The sequence below is a fragment of the Halichondria panicea genome, chromosome 11, assembly GCF_963675165.1.
Source record: "Halichondria panicea chromosome 11, odHalPani1.1, whole genome shotgun sequence".
NCBI classification, from domain to species: Eukaryota; Metazoa; Porifera; class Demospongiae; order Suberitida; family Halichondriidae; genus Halichondria; species Halichondria panicea.
In genome coordinates, this window is record NC_087387.1 from 3,921,678 (window position 1) to 3,939,808 (window position 18,131).

At 39.9% G+C, this 18,131-nt stretch overlaps 4 protein-coding genes across 6 annotated transcripts in view; 1 reads left to right on the forward strand and 3 right to left on the reverse strand.

The window, feature by feature from the left end:
* Positions 1 to 14,180, reverse strand: part of LOC135344350 (ankyrin-1-like) — an 86,828-nt gene extending 72,648 nt beyond the window's left edge. The window contains exons 1-7 of the mRNA XM_064541558.1: positions 13,766 to 14,180; positions 8,647 to 9,079; positions 8,314 to 8,595; positions 8,212 to 8,240; positions 8,024 to 8,063; positions 6,952 to 7,664; positions 6,788 to 6,830 (exon numbers count right to left, since the gene is read on the reverse strand). Of these exons, the coding sequence (XP_064397628.1) occupies positions 6,788 to 6,830; positions 6,952 to 7,664; positions 8,024 to 8,063; positions 8,212 to 8,240; positions 8,314 to 8,595; positions 8,647 to 9,070 (1,531 nt within the window). The 5' untranslated portion in view covers positions 9,071 to 9,079; positions 13,766 to 14,180. The remainder of the gene's footprint in view (positions 1 to 6,787; positions 6,831 to 6,951; positions 7,665 to 8,023; positions 8,064 to 8,211; positions 8,241 to 8,313; positions 8,596 to 8,646; positions 9,080 to 13,765) is intronic.
* The window catches only part of LOC135344344 (dynein beta chain, ciliary-like), a 159,880-nt gene that overhangs the window by 129,906 nt on the left and 11,843 nt on the right, over positions 1 to 18,131 (forward strand). The window lies entirely within an intron of this gene.
* Positions 330 to 1,304, reverse strand: LOC135344358 (uncharacterized). The gene has a single exon (XM_064541562.1). The coding sequence runs from the start codon at positions 1,302 to 1,304 to the stop codon at positions 330 to 332; it is 975 nt and encodes a 324-aa protein (XP_064397632.1).
* Positions 14,424 to 17,585, reverse strand: LOC135344363 (uncharacterized). The gene is made up of 6 exons (XM_064541571.1): positions 17,184 to 17,585; positions 16,559 to 16,665; positions 15,852 to 15,981; positions 15,256 to 15,333; positions 14,892 to 15,057; positions 14,424 to 14,564 (listed from the first exon to the last, which is right to left on the reverse strand). The coding sequence occupies exons 3-5, from the start codon at positions 15,948 to 15,950 to the stop codon at positions 14,908 to 14,910; spliced, it is 327 nt and encodes a 108-aa protein (XP_064397641.1). The 5' UTR covers positions 15,951 to 15,981; positions 16,559 to 16,665; positions 17,184 to 17,585; the 3' UTR covers positions 14,424 to 14,564; positions 14,892 to 14,907.

Genomic DNA, 18,131 nt, shown 5'->3' on the forward strand with positions numbered 1-18,131 from the left:
GGGCAAACATATAAGGGATGTTTTTCAACTTTACAAGCAATACAGGTTTGAGTTGAAGCGTGTTGAGCAGCAAAGGAAGTGATGGGTTTCAATGAACTAGCAGGACGCTTGTGATCAGGTCGTGTTGGTTTCTTAATATAAGTTTCTGAAGCTTGTGCTCGAAGATCGATAAAATCTAACAGTTCTTGGTATTGTGGTACGCCTTCCATTGACTGACTATGTCGTTGCCACTCAAACATAGTGTTTACATCTAGTTTTAATTCAAGTACGGAAGTAATGAATGCACCAGAGGATTCGTACTCCATTGACTTTAGTGCACGAAGGTGTTTTTAAACAGTGTCATGAAGTTTACGCAATTCCTTGCCTGTACCCTCTTTGAGAGCAGGAGCTTCAAAGATCATTTTTACATGAGTTTGGTGTATGAGGCGTGGTCTATTGTATCGAGATCGCAGGCAGTCGACTGCTTCTGCATAATTCTCCCCCGATTGGGACAATCCTTCAATCACACCCTTTGCCGAACCATCCTTAAGAGCATGCTGTAGGTAAACCAGCTTTTCAGAGTCCGCCAAGCTAGAACGTTCGTGAATTGACACGGAAAACTTTTCCCAAAATCTACGCCAGTTTAGAATATTTCCATCGAAAACTGGGACATCTAGTTTAGGGAGACGTATGCCTTTGCTTTCTGTACTATCAATATCAGATACAGATTCGCTAACTAGCATCTTCAGTTTAACGGAACAATCAAAATGCAGTCTTTCTAGATCTGAGTGCATTCTAAGGAGCTCATCTTCTTCTGCTAGATCTAATGCCATTAGATTGTCATGAATACCACGAAGATTTCTCTTTGTGTCAATCAATTGCTCCTTATGCTGTATTAGTACATGCTTATCAGGTGAGTCTAAGCTGGAGATAGCTTCATCAATTGAGCGCAAGGCTCCATGGAAGTGGGCAAGTTTCCGGGATACCAGTCCACGTTCACTTTTCAAGTTGGTAGTCAATTTCATTATAGGCAGTAAACGCATCTTCAAATCGATGATGTTGTCATCAACTTCATCTAAAATGTCTTGTTCATTTGACAAGAGTTCATCATCGTCTAAGAGATCTACTAGCTCAAGATGGAGACGTCTGAAGTCTGTATCTAGAGAGTCTAGTTTTTCTGCAATGTGTTTAGCAGCATCTCCCTGGTTTGGAGATTCAGTTCCTTCTAATTCTCGAGTTTTAGTTCGAATTCTAGTTATAGAGGCACGTACGACACCTCTCCTTCTTTTCAGTTTTGTAATTTCACGAGGATCAATATCATCCATATCGACAGGCGAATTTGCTTCGGGCGCAATTCAATTCAGACAACGTTCAAATCAATAACAATATGCAGTATACGAGCGAGCGAGAACGAATGAACAAACGAAATTACGAAATTATGCGAACAAAGAACAAATGAGTACGAACGAGCAAGCGAAACGAACAAACGAGCAAGCGAAACGAACAAACAATTATACGAACGAGCAAGCAAAACAAGAGCGAGATTAGCAAGCAAAACGAGAACGAAAACGAATGATCATATGAACGCAAACGAGTACGCAAACAACTTAGTTATACCGTATACAATAGATGTCCACGGTAGATGTGTACAATATCAACAATTGAGATACACACAAACAGTTCCATACACAATAGATGCCCACAGTAGATGTGTACAATATGAGATACAGTAGATGCACACACTAAGAATACCATACACAATAAATGTCCACGGTAGTAGATGTCCACGAGTGGTAGAGGTTCACGAGTATTGTTGTTCACAGAGTAGCCACGAGAGAAGATCAATCACGAGAGAAGATCAATAGGGCTTAGATATCCGGCTCGAAGGACCAAAATGTAGGAGCTACTCTTGGATTAGTTAAGATAATTTCACTTCACTTTTTACTGATACAAAGTACCATGTGCTATAGATCATATCACATGAGCAATACATAATGAACAGAAACTTAGAATAGACATGACCATTACCGGCCATAGTCCTTAACAAGTATATTATAAGCCATATAGGCACCAGGCAAGGGGCAGAGCAGGGCAGTATATATTACAGATTATGGCATAGAGCACACAAGCAGGGCATATTTGGTAGCAGGGCACACACACGGCATAGGCCACGCAAAAACCTAATGAAAGTGCTGATGCCTCGGTGGAGATGCCAAAGCTACATAACATGAAGCTACTAAGTTATAGTTAAACAATGGCCTCAAATGGTATATTTGATTTACACGCGAGAGTAATAAACTACGAGGCGCAGCCGAGTTGGTTTATCTGATTACTCGAGTAAAGCAAATATACCACTCGAGGCCATAGTTTAACTGGCTTGTACTATGTTTAGCTACTTCCTGTCTAGCCTCCTTCACCGGCCTTTGAAAGAAGGCCTGCTATCGACTGCTTGCGCATGCGTCAAATTATTGGATTTTTTTCCCCGTAAATATTCCTATAATACTGGATACATCAGAGAAAATATCCTAAAAGTCATACAGAGCTATATAGCTAGCTAGCTAGAGACAGAGCTGTGTAGGTTTGTTGTACTGCTATTTTCTTCTGATAGAATCAGTAGCAGTAGTATAGTAGACTTTCACCAAAGTTAGTGTTAAATGGGCGTGGCCTGTCCATATAGGCTCTTATCAGCCGTCACTCCTTTCAGACGATCGTCATCCACACTGTTGCAGGCTGTGAGTCTTTTGTTAACATAGCAGGCTAAGGGTAGCTATCAGAGAATGCTATCCGATGGGCTAGAAACCTTCAATCGAACTTTCTATCTACTTCCTTCAATCCACTTCCTTTCGTTGTGATGTTATAGTTTTACTGAGCATAAACAATTTTATCCAAAGCCCCCAGGGGGGGATATTAGCGCATGCGCAAGCAGTCGATACCAGGCCCACTTCCCTAATGGGAAGTGCGGCCTGGGATCGAGGCTACTTCCTATCATGCTTCTTTAATGAATATGCTTATAACTACTCTTTGACGTCACTGTTGCTATAGCTATGCAATGAATTTGCTATCTTTTTAAACAGCGATGGCTGATTCAAGCAAGCGTCTATGATTCAAGCAAGCAATTGTGAAGGCTGTGTTTCTGCATCGGCACTTCAGGAAAGTACACTGGTGCTACTTGTCTACAAAGAGTGCAAATGTACCCGAAAATATCATTCCACAAGCCTACTGTACTGGCCCAGTGCAGTACAGTCTCTTTAGTCTGAGAAACACTTGACCCTTCTTACTGCTCCTGGTCCCATGCAGCAATGTAACTAGTGTTCAAGCTGGCGCTGTGCTAATGCCTCTCGCCATGTTTTTGCTTTCGCTGAAAAGTATTAGAGTGCTATAATTATTAGTTTCTATAATGAATTTTATAGCTTATCTATATAAATTCACTGAGAAGAAAAGACTTATTTACATGCATCTATTATTGTTATTATTTATTGTACTATGTGGCTTACCAGAACCTCAAGAAAGAAGAAAATTGATTTTTCCAGGATCTGTAGTTCAGTGTATATAATATCTAAGATGAAAAGACCTGTGTACATGAATATTGTTATCTATATTGTTATATGGTAGTGTTTTGTGGCTTACCAGGCCCTCAAGACAAAGATGATTCTGCCAGGAGGATCTTGATCTTGGATATTATTGTCTCACACATGGGGAATGAGCGCGCGCGCATGCGCATTACATCCATAGGAATAATTAAAGGGTGGTGAGAAAGAAGCTTTAGTTTGCTAATCCACGAATCAAAATCCAAGAGAACGTGGCTAGAAGCCTATAGAAGCTGTTAGCTTTCGTCGGATTGCAACCGTTGAGCAGTTACAGCTGGAACAGACAGACACACAGACACACACACACACAGTCAGCTTTACCGTATCCCTCGTGCGGCTACGCCTCGAGGCATAATAAGCAGGTTGTGACAACCAATGTTGAAAGTTGAAAAAAAGCAACACAAACAAACCAGTATCGTTCGGTTCACGGAGTTCTTCTAAATTTGCCTCCTTTTTGGAACTATTCATCGCTCGAACTTGGCTCTTTTTATGTTGACTAAAATCATTAGTAGTCTGTTTTGTATTGAATTCTCTCTAGCTCTAATATTGCTAATATTGATTGAATTGAGTAGTGTGTCATTGTTTTAATTGAAACAGTGTGTCAATTTTGTTGCAAAGGTGGGATACTGTATTCAGTTCTAGCTGTACATGTAGTTTGACCACAAGCCACGGTATATGGCTGTTATACACTAGGGTATAACAGCCATATACCATGGCTGTGGTCAGACAGGTTGTATCAGTAGTATAAACTCAACTGAAGCCTTTGATCTTTGGTGCAACCATAGTACAATAGTACAATCGCTTTTATACACATGAATTGTTTACATGCAAACTCGAAGATGATTGTTGTTCAAAACGATCGATGCCAAAAGTTCCTGTCTAAAATTAATGGCTGCAAGTCAGCAGAGCTTTGCAGCTCTTTTCTCACTCTTGCAGCGCTGCCAATAACTAGCAACACCTGGTGAACAAGTTTTGCTACAGACTCTTCTGAAAAGGCTGCAATGGCATTCCAAGTAAGCAAAACTAGGCATAACTCGAGAACAAAGCTTTATTTTACAAATCCACAAGTAAGAACCCAAGAATACATGACTAGAAGCCTATATAAACTCTTACTTGTACTTCATTGATTCTTGAGCAGCTGTAGCAGTCTACACACACACACACAGCAGGGTATATGGCAGCGATAGCAGAGCATATGCGGGTGCACAAATAATAAAGCAAATAAAAGCACCGCAGGTGCTTATGCCGAGCTATACACACATTATGATTATCATGATAAACATTATTTTGTGCATTTGCTGTATGCAAATTCGAGGAGTGGGTAATGATCGACTAATACGGTTGTTAAAAACGATTAAATTAATGGCTACGTCGGCATGCTCCCAATAGCTAGCGTTCTTGTGCACAGCCAACTACTATAAGTAGAGCAGCATAAGTAGAGCAGCAACATTTTGTTCATTTGCTACGCACTCCAAGCTTTCCAAGTAAGCGAACTAGGCACATCTCGAGAACCACGCCCATGCCACAAATCAAAATCCAGGAAAACATAGTCAGAAGCCCACAGAGACTCTCAAAAAACTAAAAAACAACTTGAAAACTGTGCATGCCTGGGGCTCTATGCTAAGTATAGGATATACCACACCTAAGGAGGATATGCACCCATATATCCTCCGCTACCGTGGTTACTCCGAGGCGGAGCCGAGGGGTATATAACCACGGTAGCGGAGGATATATAGGGTGCATATCCTCCAAGTAAGTGTGGCATATCTGACTTATACCACGTGACTGCAGCACTATAAAAGGACCTCCCCTTAGCAACAATTCAATCACTATGCAGACTGCAAAAAAGAACAAGACTATGCCGGATTTTGCAGCCGTCAAAGAGCTAGTTGAGCAACATGTTGACTCCTACAGATGCTCAAGAGTTTCCTTGGTCCAAGCGTTGACCATTCGACGTCCCTTACTTGGAGTGGCAAGCTCTTCTTGGATAAAATGTATCTAAACCGCGCCCATGGACCCAAGGAAGCTTAGCCATCTTGTTGGAGAGCACCTTTCGTGTTTCTGCCGTCACTTTGAGTCTTAGTACCGTCAAGCATGGCTCTTTTCTCTTTGCTTACTTTCTTGAACAAATGAAAAAACTAAAAAACAACTTGAAAAACTGTGCATGCCTGGGGCTGTATGCTAATATTCTATATATCCTACAGCTGTTGACCAATGAGATCAATTTGTGGTGACATAAGTGTGGTATAATATTCTATATATCCTACAGTCGTTGACCAATGAGACCAATAATTAGTCGTGACGTAAGTGTGGTATAACTATAGAAACTCTTATTTGCACTTCATTGATTCTTGAGCATGTTGTAGCAGTCTACATACCTTCTGCGAATGAGAGTAAAATCGCAAAAATTAGTACTCGCATATAATTGGCCGCCCTCTTGTTTAATGTATCCAGATCGACATTTCGCAAAAAATTATACCGCAAAATGTACAAAACTGTAAAAACGCAAACAAATCTACCTGTGAAAATATGTCACCTTACGGTACATGTAGATACACACACAAACACACTATACTGCATACCTCGAGGCATAAAAATAGGCCTTGGGAAGATGTATTTGGGCGTTTCGCCAGTATTAATTTCAGCTATTTCTGCGAATGAGAGTTAAATCGCAAAATGTGTACTCGCAGATAATTAGAAAATGCAATGAATCACACTTTCGAGTACATAGATACGCTATGAATAACATTAATTTCACAACTTGAGCAGAATTTAATTTTATTACCAGCTAAACAGTGAAAGCGCAAACAAATCTATACCTGTGAAAATAATTATTATGTCACCTTAAGGTATACGAATTCGCCTTTTTGGGGCGAATTCCAATGCACATAATTTTATCTAAAACGCGAGCACATGAGTATTTTGTTGCAACAATGGTAGGTGGATTGTGAACACATTGTTAAACATCAAAATTAATTATACTACATAATTATAGATGCTGGTTGTGTTGCTATAGGGCCTGTATATATATGTATACTGGCCCTACAGTTTCTTGTTCGTACATGCATGCTGTATCGTGCTGATGGACTAATAATTATAGCATAATCTCGTAACACAAACCATCATATTTTTAAATCATGGTAATTTTACTATACGTATATGTAATTATATCTCTTAAAATCCCATCAACAATACCATGACGCAAGTATAAATTATCTCACCTAAACTGGACCTGGATATGTTATCACCTTTATCCGATCGACACTATAAAAGGGAGAATGAGACATAAGTATAGATACTATAACATTAAAAAACATCAGCAGCTATATAAACATAATTTAAAAAAGGATCATAATATAAATTTACAATAAATACATGTACGTACCTCAGCTTGATAATGAACATCTCCACAGTGTAGCTGTAAGACCCCCTGACTATGCAGAGCATGTTCTTGATCAGTTGACAGTGGAAAGATGTCACTTGTTATGAAAGAGGGCAACAGAAATGTTAGCTCGATACAACCTTTACTGATTTTACCAAGTTTTAAGTTAGACTCATTCAAATTTAAGATGGAGCATAGATTCCGTTTGAATAGCTTTAGTCGATTCAGTTCACAATCGTCGTACGTAGAATCAAGTTTTACAATCATAGTGACGGCATCTTCTCTGGAATCTGAACTAATATTTTCAGTTACTGGACGTACTCGTCGTTTAGCATACTCCACAAAATTGGCTTTGTAGAGTTTCATCTTCTCTTTGTCCTCGGCTGTCCCTAAAATGTCTGTAATCTGATCAACCATTTCATAGTCAAAGAAGGAGAAATAGTCAGCAATAATTTGCCAAACTCTTGCAGAAGTTGAACATTTCCCAAGTTTCTCTCTTTGATTCCTGAAAACACAATGATTTGTTTTGCCAAAAACCTTCTTTAGAGAGTTAAACCCCACCAGGCAAGCAACCAAAGAGTCCTTATCAATTCTTCGAACTTCAAGTGACTGGCACAGCTGTGACACAAGTTTGTTGAATAGCGTTTCCATTTCCATCGAATCTACTTCTAACTCTCCCGTACTTAGAGATATAGAGACTACTTCACTGATTGCACCTGCATACAGAATAAGAGTGAATAATTATATAATTATATTACATGCTAGACTAAACAATCATAATTATTATACACAACCCACAATAATAATGCGTATTTTAACTGTACAGTAACACATGACTATAACATCTTACACATAGCGGGTATATTTTGAGGGTGTAAAAAATTTCGCGTACATACCGTTAGAAGATATTCGTGAACAGCAGCTTTTTGCATGCATGCATGCGATATTAAATTTGTGTGTTAAATGTTTGCGGTATACATGTATACCCTCGAAATAATTACTATAATTATTGTTGAAATCAAATCAACCACCATGCATACATGCACCCTTCTTATGGCCATATATATATAATCACCATCCAATGACTCAGTTTCTGTAGTGCTGTCTTGAGCTCTCTGTATGTGCATGTGGAGTATAGGGATTAAAATTGTGTGAAGTACATACAATTTCTATAGCATGGTTACATACAATGCACACTGATCGCAAGATTGCTTGACAATAATTATATAATCTGCTGTAACTATATACAGTGAATTAATTTACCTCAAGTCTTTCTGAGACTCTCTCCAGACCTGTATAAACATGCGATACAAATATAATTATATCTATAATAGTATGCAGATTAACTACTGTTCATCAACTTACTTTGATAAGATTCCTCTATTGCTTCAGCTACATCATTTCTTGCCACTATAGAGTTCCTGAGAGCAGTACACATACCTCCCCAAGTTAGAGGATCACCTGACTGCAGTCGACGAGCTAGGGCCTCACGCAAACACACATCATTGTCACCACGGTATGTCTCACGAAAGTTGGTTAAGTCGTTATAGCTCAGCTTCAATACAAGTCCCAGGTTGAACCAGTTCGAACTAGCACTCCTCATCTTCTCATACACCTCAAGTATGTCAGAGATAGTCAGAACAGTATCTATATTAAAATGATATGATAGTGAAATACATAACATCATGAAGCACATACCCAGTCCAGGTCCAGGGTTTAGCTCTACATCTCCGGCCAATAACAGGAGAAGAGAGACGAAGACAAGCCCTATTAAGATCAGGGTGAGGCCAATACAAATACTTGAGGAATGATTGCGGATATGGTTAGTAGTGAATGTCACTGAGTCATTTTTCTTTTCAGGAACCACATCTTCATGACAGTTACTGGGAGGAGCTTTGTCTGTTGCATTATTTAGTACTGATTCAACGACGCACTTATCACGATGGCTGGTAGTATCGTCAGCCTGGAGGGTGCTACACTGCGTCCGTAACACCATTGTGACTACGATAGAAACATCACACTGTAGCTTCTGGTGAGCCAGGGAAGCGTTACGTGGCCGCCCTCCTCTTCCACCATTGAACAACCCAATACGAGCTCTCCACAACTCCACACCAATGCCCATTATGAAGATCTAATAGAATAATAACAACACTTTTTAGTTAATTGTATGCTACGTACGTAACCCACGAAGGTCAAACTTACAATCGAGTGTGAACTTTAGAAATGAGCGCAAGTCTCTTACGTAAAAGTCTCGCAAGTTAGAGGACTATATATACCGTATAGCGAGTATATTTCGAGGGTATAAACTTTCGCGTAATGACTGTTAGTTAGAAAGGTTTTCACGGATTCAATATTCGCGGTCAGCGAAAACCACGAACATTTAAATATACCCACTACGCGGTACTAGATCTAAGTAGCCCTCGGTCCCGTCGCGTTTCTGTTGCACGCATGTAGCGTTACTAAGCCAGATGAACGGAACTGTATTATTAATAGTAAAAACACATTATCTAAAAAACGGGTGAATTTTAAAATGATTGTTATGCCTCGGTACGCATGAGGGCTACTGTTCCACAAAGCCAAAAAAAGAAACTATAGATCTTCTCTCTTTCATTCTAGTTCTGTTATTATATTACTAGACAAAGCATCTAGCTACAATAATTGTTATGTTATTACATGTGTATCTTCTTGTAAATCACAATACAATGTACAATGTTGTAGTTTGTAGCCCCAGAGCAATCTATAGTACCGTACTATAGCTCATAGTTCCCTGCTAAATAAACTCAAATGGGATCTAATTAAAGCTAGCTAAAAATGTGATAACTTTACTATATTATGTAAATCCAGGGACACATAACAGTGATGAAGAAACTGCAGTGGCTGGAAGAGTACGAGAAAGTGACAGTAGCAAACTCAACTGGCCGTCTGTAATCTAGTACAGCATGTTCATTTATAATAGAAATTTTTTGCACTATTATCCGACTATAAAAAAACATTTGCAATGTGAAAAATATTGCTAGGATTGGCCCCGGGAAACCGTGGAAGCAAGAAATCAGACGTGAGCATAACTCCAATCTGTTACAACGTCATTCATATGTACTTTTTCACTGGTAGCTTCCACGTTTTTCTCGGCCAATCCTACTGATGGCCTGGGGTGATGTCAATCCCTACATAATTATATACAGAATGTGCGGGCATATAATCATGATGATTTGTGATGCATTGATTGTCCTAATACAGTTTTGAGCACAGGCATACAGTCCATCCATTCGCATGGATGATGATGTGGTGGATGGAAGCTGGTAGATGGATCTGGAACACAGTCTAATAGAGTTTTATAAATGTTAATGTAGCCTCGATTACAGGCCGCAGGGAAAGGCGGCCTGCATGGTAAACATTTTTTTTTTTTTTTTTTTTTTTAAGCCTTTATGGCGAAACGAGTAGGTAAGGTAAGTACAAACGGGTAGACAGATATAAATCGAAATCTAAGTAAGGTAAAGATATGAAGAACAAACTAGCATATAGTAAGTTACACTGTTTACGCATGCGCCAGAATTACCAAGAATCTTGGTAATCGTAAATTGTAGTATATTTATCAGTATTTTTATTCCGCATTTAGTTGTAAAACATTGATATCCGTTTCATTTATAATGTCATTGAAAAAAGAAATCTAGTCCAAGTTGTAATGGCTGCTACCTTCTCTTCTGCTCTCGCGTACGCGTTATCCTGTGTTGGAAAACCAGGTCTAGTCTTGAAAGACAAGCAGCTGGAGGCGTTGAAGTGTCTGTACGCTGGTGTTTATGTGGGTACCGTACCGACCGGCTATGGCAAGTCCATCTGCTTTCCAGACTCTCCCTTTCTTGATTGATGTGAAGCTTGACAGGACCAGTGCACCTCTCTCTGAAAGAAGTGTTGTGATGGTGATTTCTCCTTTTTTTCTCTGGGTGAAGCCATCTTCAAGTGTTGGTGTGTCTGTTTGACGTTCAGTGCCATTCTCTCTGAAAGGAAGCATTGTTGTGACATTTGCCGAAACTGATTGGTCACAGAGTAAGTACGTGGTATCTGATCCAAGAAATGTGTTGCCTGAATGTGTTTACAATCCGAGGGACTTGTCGCCTCAGTACATGTGTATCCATATCCGATCCGAGGGACTTGTTGCTTGAGTGTGTATTAATGGATAGTGCTTTCAATGGTAAATCTATTGTGTAAATCAATAAGTAGTCCTCACATTATGTTACGTCACAGCTTATCCACATTTAATTTCTTATAAGATTGACTTGTCGCCTGAGTGTGTATCTGATCCGAGCCTCAAGTTAATGGATAAATCTACAGAGCTGAGGTTTTACTTTGCTGTCTCTGTCTACAGCATATACAGAGAGTTAGCTCTCCTTTTTCTGTTCTTTATCACAATCGTTCAATAAGATAAAATAAACGTTCAATGAGATAAAATACGATAAAATTAATAATAAATTAATTGTCCACCCACGCGCCAAAAGTAAATACCAGGCCCACTATTGAAGGGGCTGGAGTCGAGGCTAATATTAATGTAACCAGGAGTGCACGCACTCCTGCATGATGTAACGTATCAACACTAAATTGTACATGTTCATGACTATGCTCTCATTTGATTTCTTGTTACCATGCACGCTTTTTGGTGTTTTCAGCGGCCAATCCTATCACATTGCAAATCCCTTTCTTTTTCAGATTTGTGTGCATACTAAGTGGATGTCAAGAAGCCAGTACAGAAGTTCAAGATTATATAGAAGACAGGACGATTATACTGTATAATGAGTTTGTGCATCAGTATTAAAGGACAGCCATTTTAAAGTGCAGTATTTCAAGAGCATGGAGGCCTATGCCTATGATATCTAGCCAGTGCATAATAATATCTATGTAGCATGTATGTTACATAGATATTATTATGCCTGAAAATGCACTACACTCACGGTTTCTCAGCCACACCTATCTAGTGGCCACGACACAACATATTAAATGCTGAGATGGCGAAATTGTCTAGGTAAGAGAAGTAGAGCCTGAGAGGTCATCTACCTTGTGGAAATGCTGAGGAAATGCTCATGGAAACAATCGCAAATCTGAAGAAGAGCTTTGTAATCCAGATTGTAGTCGTTTGGAAACCCTGTGCAGAACGTCCTGGATATGGAGAAAATGCTGGGCAAGACTTACTTACTTAATACTTACTACCGTATTACTAGAATGTTTGTTTTGCGAGCATCAAACATTTGCAAACTTTGTAATGTTAAACACCTAGCAGCATCTGTAGAGGGGGCGCTTATTCGAAACAGGCGTTTATTGTTTTGTCTACTTCAAACTCTTGCTCATCAGCAGTTATTTATGCTCTTTTTGGCTGCTGCCACAGCTCTCAGCTTCTGAATCAATCTTAAGTCGTAGGAGTGGTGTTTCCCCCTCTGTGTCCTCTCTGCCATCATAAATAGTATCTATTTATTCTATGCTGCCCTTATTTCAGCTGGTTCCACGTGCTAATTCAGCTCCACCCACAGTGCCACGCCCCATACACGGGCGATTATTTAAGAGGGGTGTTTATAAACGAGATAGGCGTTTAATCAAGTAAATACGGTACATTGCCAGAACGCAATATATAGTTAGATCGCAAAGGGTCACGGTAGTTAGTCAGACAAAGGACGAGGAAACATGCAATTTTTAAAATGACAATATTAGTTCCCATTCATGGATAATACAATGAGACATGCAAACAGAGAAAAGGCTAAACAAACTATCTGTCCAGCCAGTTTTTTGATTGGCTGCAGAGATAGAGCAGTTCAAAAATATTGGGCAAACCCACTGCCAATCCGATGTAAAACCATGCAATGTTATAGTCATGTATCATTAAAACATCATGTCAAATGAAATTAGTAACTAGCTCGCTTGACATAGGGGGCTCTTCTGTAGCTGTCTGTAAAGAATCGAATCTTGATGTATTAAACACTGTAGCCAGCCAGCAACCGAGCGTTATCAGCATATACGTGCTATTGTTGTTACGGAATGAAAACGGGTAATTTCCGTGCCGTTTTAAATTTCAATAAGCTGGCCCTTCCGCTTCTGGAAGAGTTCTACACAAACGTTTTAACAACATTTAACAGCTAGTACGGAACGTCAATTTTATATGAGGGCTGCTGTAGATCTATCGTATAGCGGGTATGCTTTTCGAGTGTCTAATTATGGATATTATTTTAAAGTATAGCAGTTTTTTTACGGGACTTACATGTATCCGTATTATTTTTGTAGGGTAAAAAAATGTGTTACTTCGTGGGCAAGCTGCATGATCTTACCAAAAATGTTACCCACAACAACGTAGGTGTGGTTACTAGAACACATGCAATGCAGTGCACGTAACTCACAAAAATCACCACTGTTCAAATTTTTACCCCAAGAAAATTACCCGGGTACGGCATTGGTGAAATCCACAAAATCCGAAAAGATTGGGCCCTCGAAAATTACCCGCTATAATTATGGTTCGTACAATTAAATAAATTATATCTACTTTTACGAAGCCAGATCGAGGTTTAATTCTTTTGGAGGTCAAACAATTATGTGGAATCTATTCGCCTCGTAAAAAAGCCTACTAGAATTGAGGCTAGGCGCTAGGCAAAGTGTGGCTATAATTATATTAACGTTATCAACCCAGCTGTCACTAATTTTAGAGGTCAGACAATTAAGCTCGTATAATTATTTAGAGGGTCACTTTAGAGGTATTGGGGTATAAGCCTAGATCTATTAATAAATACGAATTAGAAACATTCAAATTTCTTTTTTCATGCCATCTTTTCCCATTATACTGTACCTGTATGAACCTTCTCTTGTCTCTCTGTCTATAGCAATAGCAGTTTAAAGGAGTGGGGGCCTGCCAACAGCTACCTCGTGTTCAGTGACTGGAGGAGGGCACGTGTACCCAAGGCGTGTACAAACAGTGGTCATTTACACAAGATGATGAATATTGTTGCTCTAAATTCCTGATTGCATACTTTGAATAACATTTTCCAAACAGACTAAAAATTTAGATTACAAGTTCACACAAATAAAAAACAGTCCATGGACTCCATCTTGTGCCGGGTGCTCTACAGTGTAGACTAGCTTGAGCTCACACTCTGAGCCGGCCCCCACGGCTGCATACCACTACAGGTTGTGAGACTTGTTGAGTTGAGCATGACCAAACGGGAGAAGACACTTCTCATCCAGCTTCCTCACAGTAGGGTCAACTGAAGACAGAGAACAAGAGCGTTTATTAATGTATCAGTAAAATATGTACAGTGTTCTACGCATGCAAATACACAATGCACAGTGTACATTAGCATGTACAATACAGTGCATGTAAACACAGACTAGACAGTTGCTGTACCTTGATTCTATCATCCAGTGCTAAGAGGCACTTGCTCTGAGACCTTTATGTTAACAGAGTCACTTCTGGTGTTCTTGACCAGGAAAGTGTGAGTGTAGGTGATGGTGTTTGTCTTTGCCCCTCCCAGCATGGCAGTGCGAGTGTTGTGCACTGTGGCCACTGGTCTCACAGTGATGCAGATCGACTGGTCTACTCCCAGGGACCTCACAAACTCATCCCTCGGATACACACCACTCATTGTCGACTGTGAAGGGGAGAAACAGACATTGATATACACAAGAGACACAAATAATTATTGTTATAGCTATACGATCGTCGACTGTGGAGAGAAGAACAGATTACGTACATTTTAATACAGTACTATAGATGTACGTACATGGGACAAAAATAATAAACGATAAGTTATTTACTTAACAAGGGTCACCTACTTGAAGCTGTATATGAGAGTGCTATGTTTTTCTAGCTTCTAATTAAAAACAAAAATAACTCAAACAGTTGCTGTGAGCACATAAAAATAACTAAACAGCAAATCTACTGTACAGATTTATGTGATCTACCATTGCATGCTCACCTTAGCGATAAAATTGTTATCCAGGAAGACGTTGGCTGGTCCGGCCAGCCAGGATGGTGTATGGTGAGGAGTTGGTAGCCTTGGCTTGCAGGAAGGAGTGAGGGGAGAGTCGAGGGACAGAGCTGTACGTCAGCTCAGGGACCAGGTCAACCAGAGCTATCAGCACCTGTGTACAGTAGGTACCAATCCAGTGTTGTTGAGTGTATAGATATACATTCTCTACTTTTAGTGTGGAAACAGAGTGTGCGGAGAAACTATTTTAGAAAGTTGCTTCTGGCCACCAATACGTCTTTATTTGACAGTACTTACTTACAATGCATACAGCTACGATTCCAAGTGCTACACATCATACACAACCGGCCACCTTGTGCTCAGTGCTGTCAGCTGGGATGGTTGTGGCTCTGGGAATGGCATACGTGTTGCAGAACAATCCAGTAGTCATCTGTTAAGGTAAATGTTTCGAGAGTATAATATTATGTGATAGGGGCCGATTTAGAAATTGTTCCATGCAGCTGGAGACCAGGCTTCCAGATCTACTTGATCATTACTGTAGTCCTATTTGGCATGAGTCATAGTCTATTTATAATGAAGAGGGGGAATAAGCTCTTCCCTTTGGATCCAACACTGTCTAGGTGGGGTCGAGAATAATTATACTGTATAGCGGGTAATTTTCTGTGTCCAAATGTTCGCATGAACTACCAAATTTAATATTATAAAAATATTCCTACAGCTGTGATGTGCGTACATAGAACCTACTGCGCATTAATTTTCAGATGATGCCCACAATAAGAAAATGTCCACCAAATTACACAAATAACCTGTTATACGGTAGTCTCAGAGAAGCTCTTTTATTAGTAACATCCAGCTAGATCACAAAGCTGACTCAAATTTATCAAACTACAGTACCAAATATTCAGAACAGCTCCACAAAACCTCACTAATTAATAATCGTCAGTGTACCTCAGCTACAGCAACCTCAAGAGCTGGTGGGGGAGAAGATCGATCCTTTTCCCCTGATGACTGTACACAGCTTGCTCTAGCCAGTGACAGAGGAGCCATAGCAGCTAACTCATCCAAACTCTTCGTCTTCCTGTACGTATGGTGGGAACACAAGTGAACTACATGCATATAATAACAAAATAATGAACAAATCTAAACAATGAACAAATCTAAACAACTAAATACAATAAAAAGCCTTAGATTTTGAACAATGAGTCTTTTTTGTACATGTATCTATACGCAGTGTAATCATAAGACTCACATTAATTGCTCGGGAAATGTGGTATACCGTAAGCAGGTAATTTTCGTCGATGCAAATTTTTGTACGAATTACACATCGTATTTTAATTTAATTTGTGTAAGGCTCAGGATAGTGACGTTGCGGTAGAATAACTGCGTAGTTTTAATTTGCTCTTTAAACAAACATTTCCACCATACAAGCCGCTATACGGTAACACTCGGTAATGAATACAGTGACTGATGTGCGTACCACCACTCGATCAGATTGTGCAGTTACAGTTGGCCAAAATAGGACAATGATTTTGCTGATGTATAACAGCATGTCAAATTATAAAGAGTTTACACACTAAGATAATATTATGTGAAGGTAAAAGGATGAGAAGCTGGCTCAACATAGTGCACAAACAATACAGTACACCAGTCCACACCTTGATGCGTTCAAGCTCCTCTTTACTACCAGTGGTTGTTAGTTCATCATTGGAGCTCTCCTTTGACGAGTATATCACATCAGTGATCACAGCCTTGCCCTAGCTCCCTGTGGAGAAAGTGAATTTTATAATTAGTCAAACAACCTCATGCAAATGATAGAAGCCATTTGGTGAGGTGTACTTTCATTGTAGTTTATAGCTAAGGCATGGGCCACCCGCAAAAAACTTTGCCATGCACCATACCATAGAAGTGTATATAATTAATGACCCCCCCCCTATATATATAGGCTATAAGTAGCAAGCCAGACTCTGGATCGAGACTACCGTATAAGTAATTACGCTAGTAACAGGTAGCTGTATTCAGAGGTGGAAAATTAGTTTTGAGGTTGGATGGCGTTTCTTTAGAGGGCCGCCTTCTAATTGGAGGTAAAAAAACAGCTTTTCCAACCTCCTAATACGGTCATTTTTACCAGCGGAATTATTTTAATGTGGCGCATTAAATAGAGCTTATACGGTACCCTGTAAGCTAATGTGTAATCAAAAACCACCCCAACCGCTAGATTTAGACACTACACAACTCCAACTCGTTGTATAGAACACAAGACACCCACAACTAAACACCCACCTGACAGAGTTCTGGTACGTGACATGGTCGACACTAGTCTGTCAGGTCAGAGGAGCTGAACGAAGTTGAAAAATACGGCCTGGTATTGATTGTATCTGGGCGTGGTAGGAACCCATTCTCTCCAGTAGATCTAGCAAGATGAACTGACAACCTCTCTTGACCGTCGGCACGATCTTGGTAGACCACCACAGAGTCGATGGGCGAGTCTCTCACTTTAGTCTCGATCATCTGAACACCTGAAGTATCTCTAGATCGATGCTATTTTACAAGTCCAATGGCTGATATAATATGATAACTGGTATCACAGTTTACTGAGAAGAGGTTTCACTGCCACAGGTGAGTCCTATCTTCTGTGAGTGAATCTGATTCTTTAATACGAATTTGGTAAAGATCACTCCTGACAAAATTGTCATCTTAGTCTAAGACTCTACGCGGCTAGGCTGTAAAGACCCTGCTCTGCACATGTGCGTCAGCTGTGTAGATCTATGGAGTCAAGCTAGCCTCCTCAAGCTCAGTCAGTGGATCAGAGGTATTCCAGATGCAATTCAGTTGTGTAGACCATGCAGAATGTTTCTAAGAACATAACTTTATGGCTCTTTTAATTAAAAATGTACGTATCAAGTCCCCCATGATCAGTTTGTGAAATTGCGTTCTTGTCGCTACCGTACTTATTCGATTTAATTGAAGCCAGAGGTTGTTTCGTTTTGAGGTTGAAGAATTGTGTGAAGTCCTGGTATCGCATATTTAGAGGGTTGCATCTAGCGGCCTGGAATTGAGGCTATGGTTTGACCTCTATTTTAGGACACGACATAAAAAAATGATTGTCAACGCAGCAGTCGCTACTTTTTAGAGTGCCTAAGATCCCCTCGAGGGTATCGCATATTTGGAGGGTCGCCTTAAATCGAATAAGTACGGTAGCCTCTTTCCAAGGCCAAGTGTTTTCTTTAT

What these genes read in the sequence shown, in the direction of transcription:
- LOC135344358 (XM_064541562.1), bottom strand. Translation starts at nt 1,304, where the DNA reads ATGGATGATATTGATCCTCGTGAAATTACAAAACTGAAAAGAAGGAGA.
- LOC135344363 (XM_064541571.1), bottom strand. Translation starts at nt 15,950, where the DNA reads ATGGCTCCTCTGTCACTGGCTAGAGCAAGCTGTGTACAGTCATCAGGG. An exon ending in TTGAGGTTGCTGTAGCTGAG is followed by an intron (nt 15,334 to 15,851) that starts GTACACTGACGA and finishes TTACCTTAACAG; the next exon opens with ATGACTACTGGATTGTTCTG. An exon ending in CTGACAGCACTGAGCACAAG is followed by an intron (nt 15,058 to 15,255) that starts GTGGCCGGTTGT and finishes TACTGTACACAG; the next exon opens with GTGCTGATAGCTCTGGTTGA.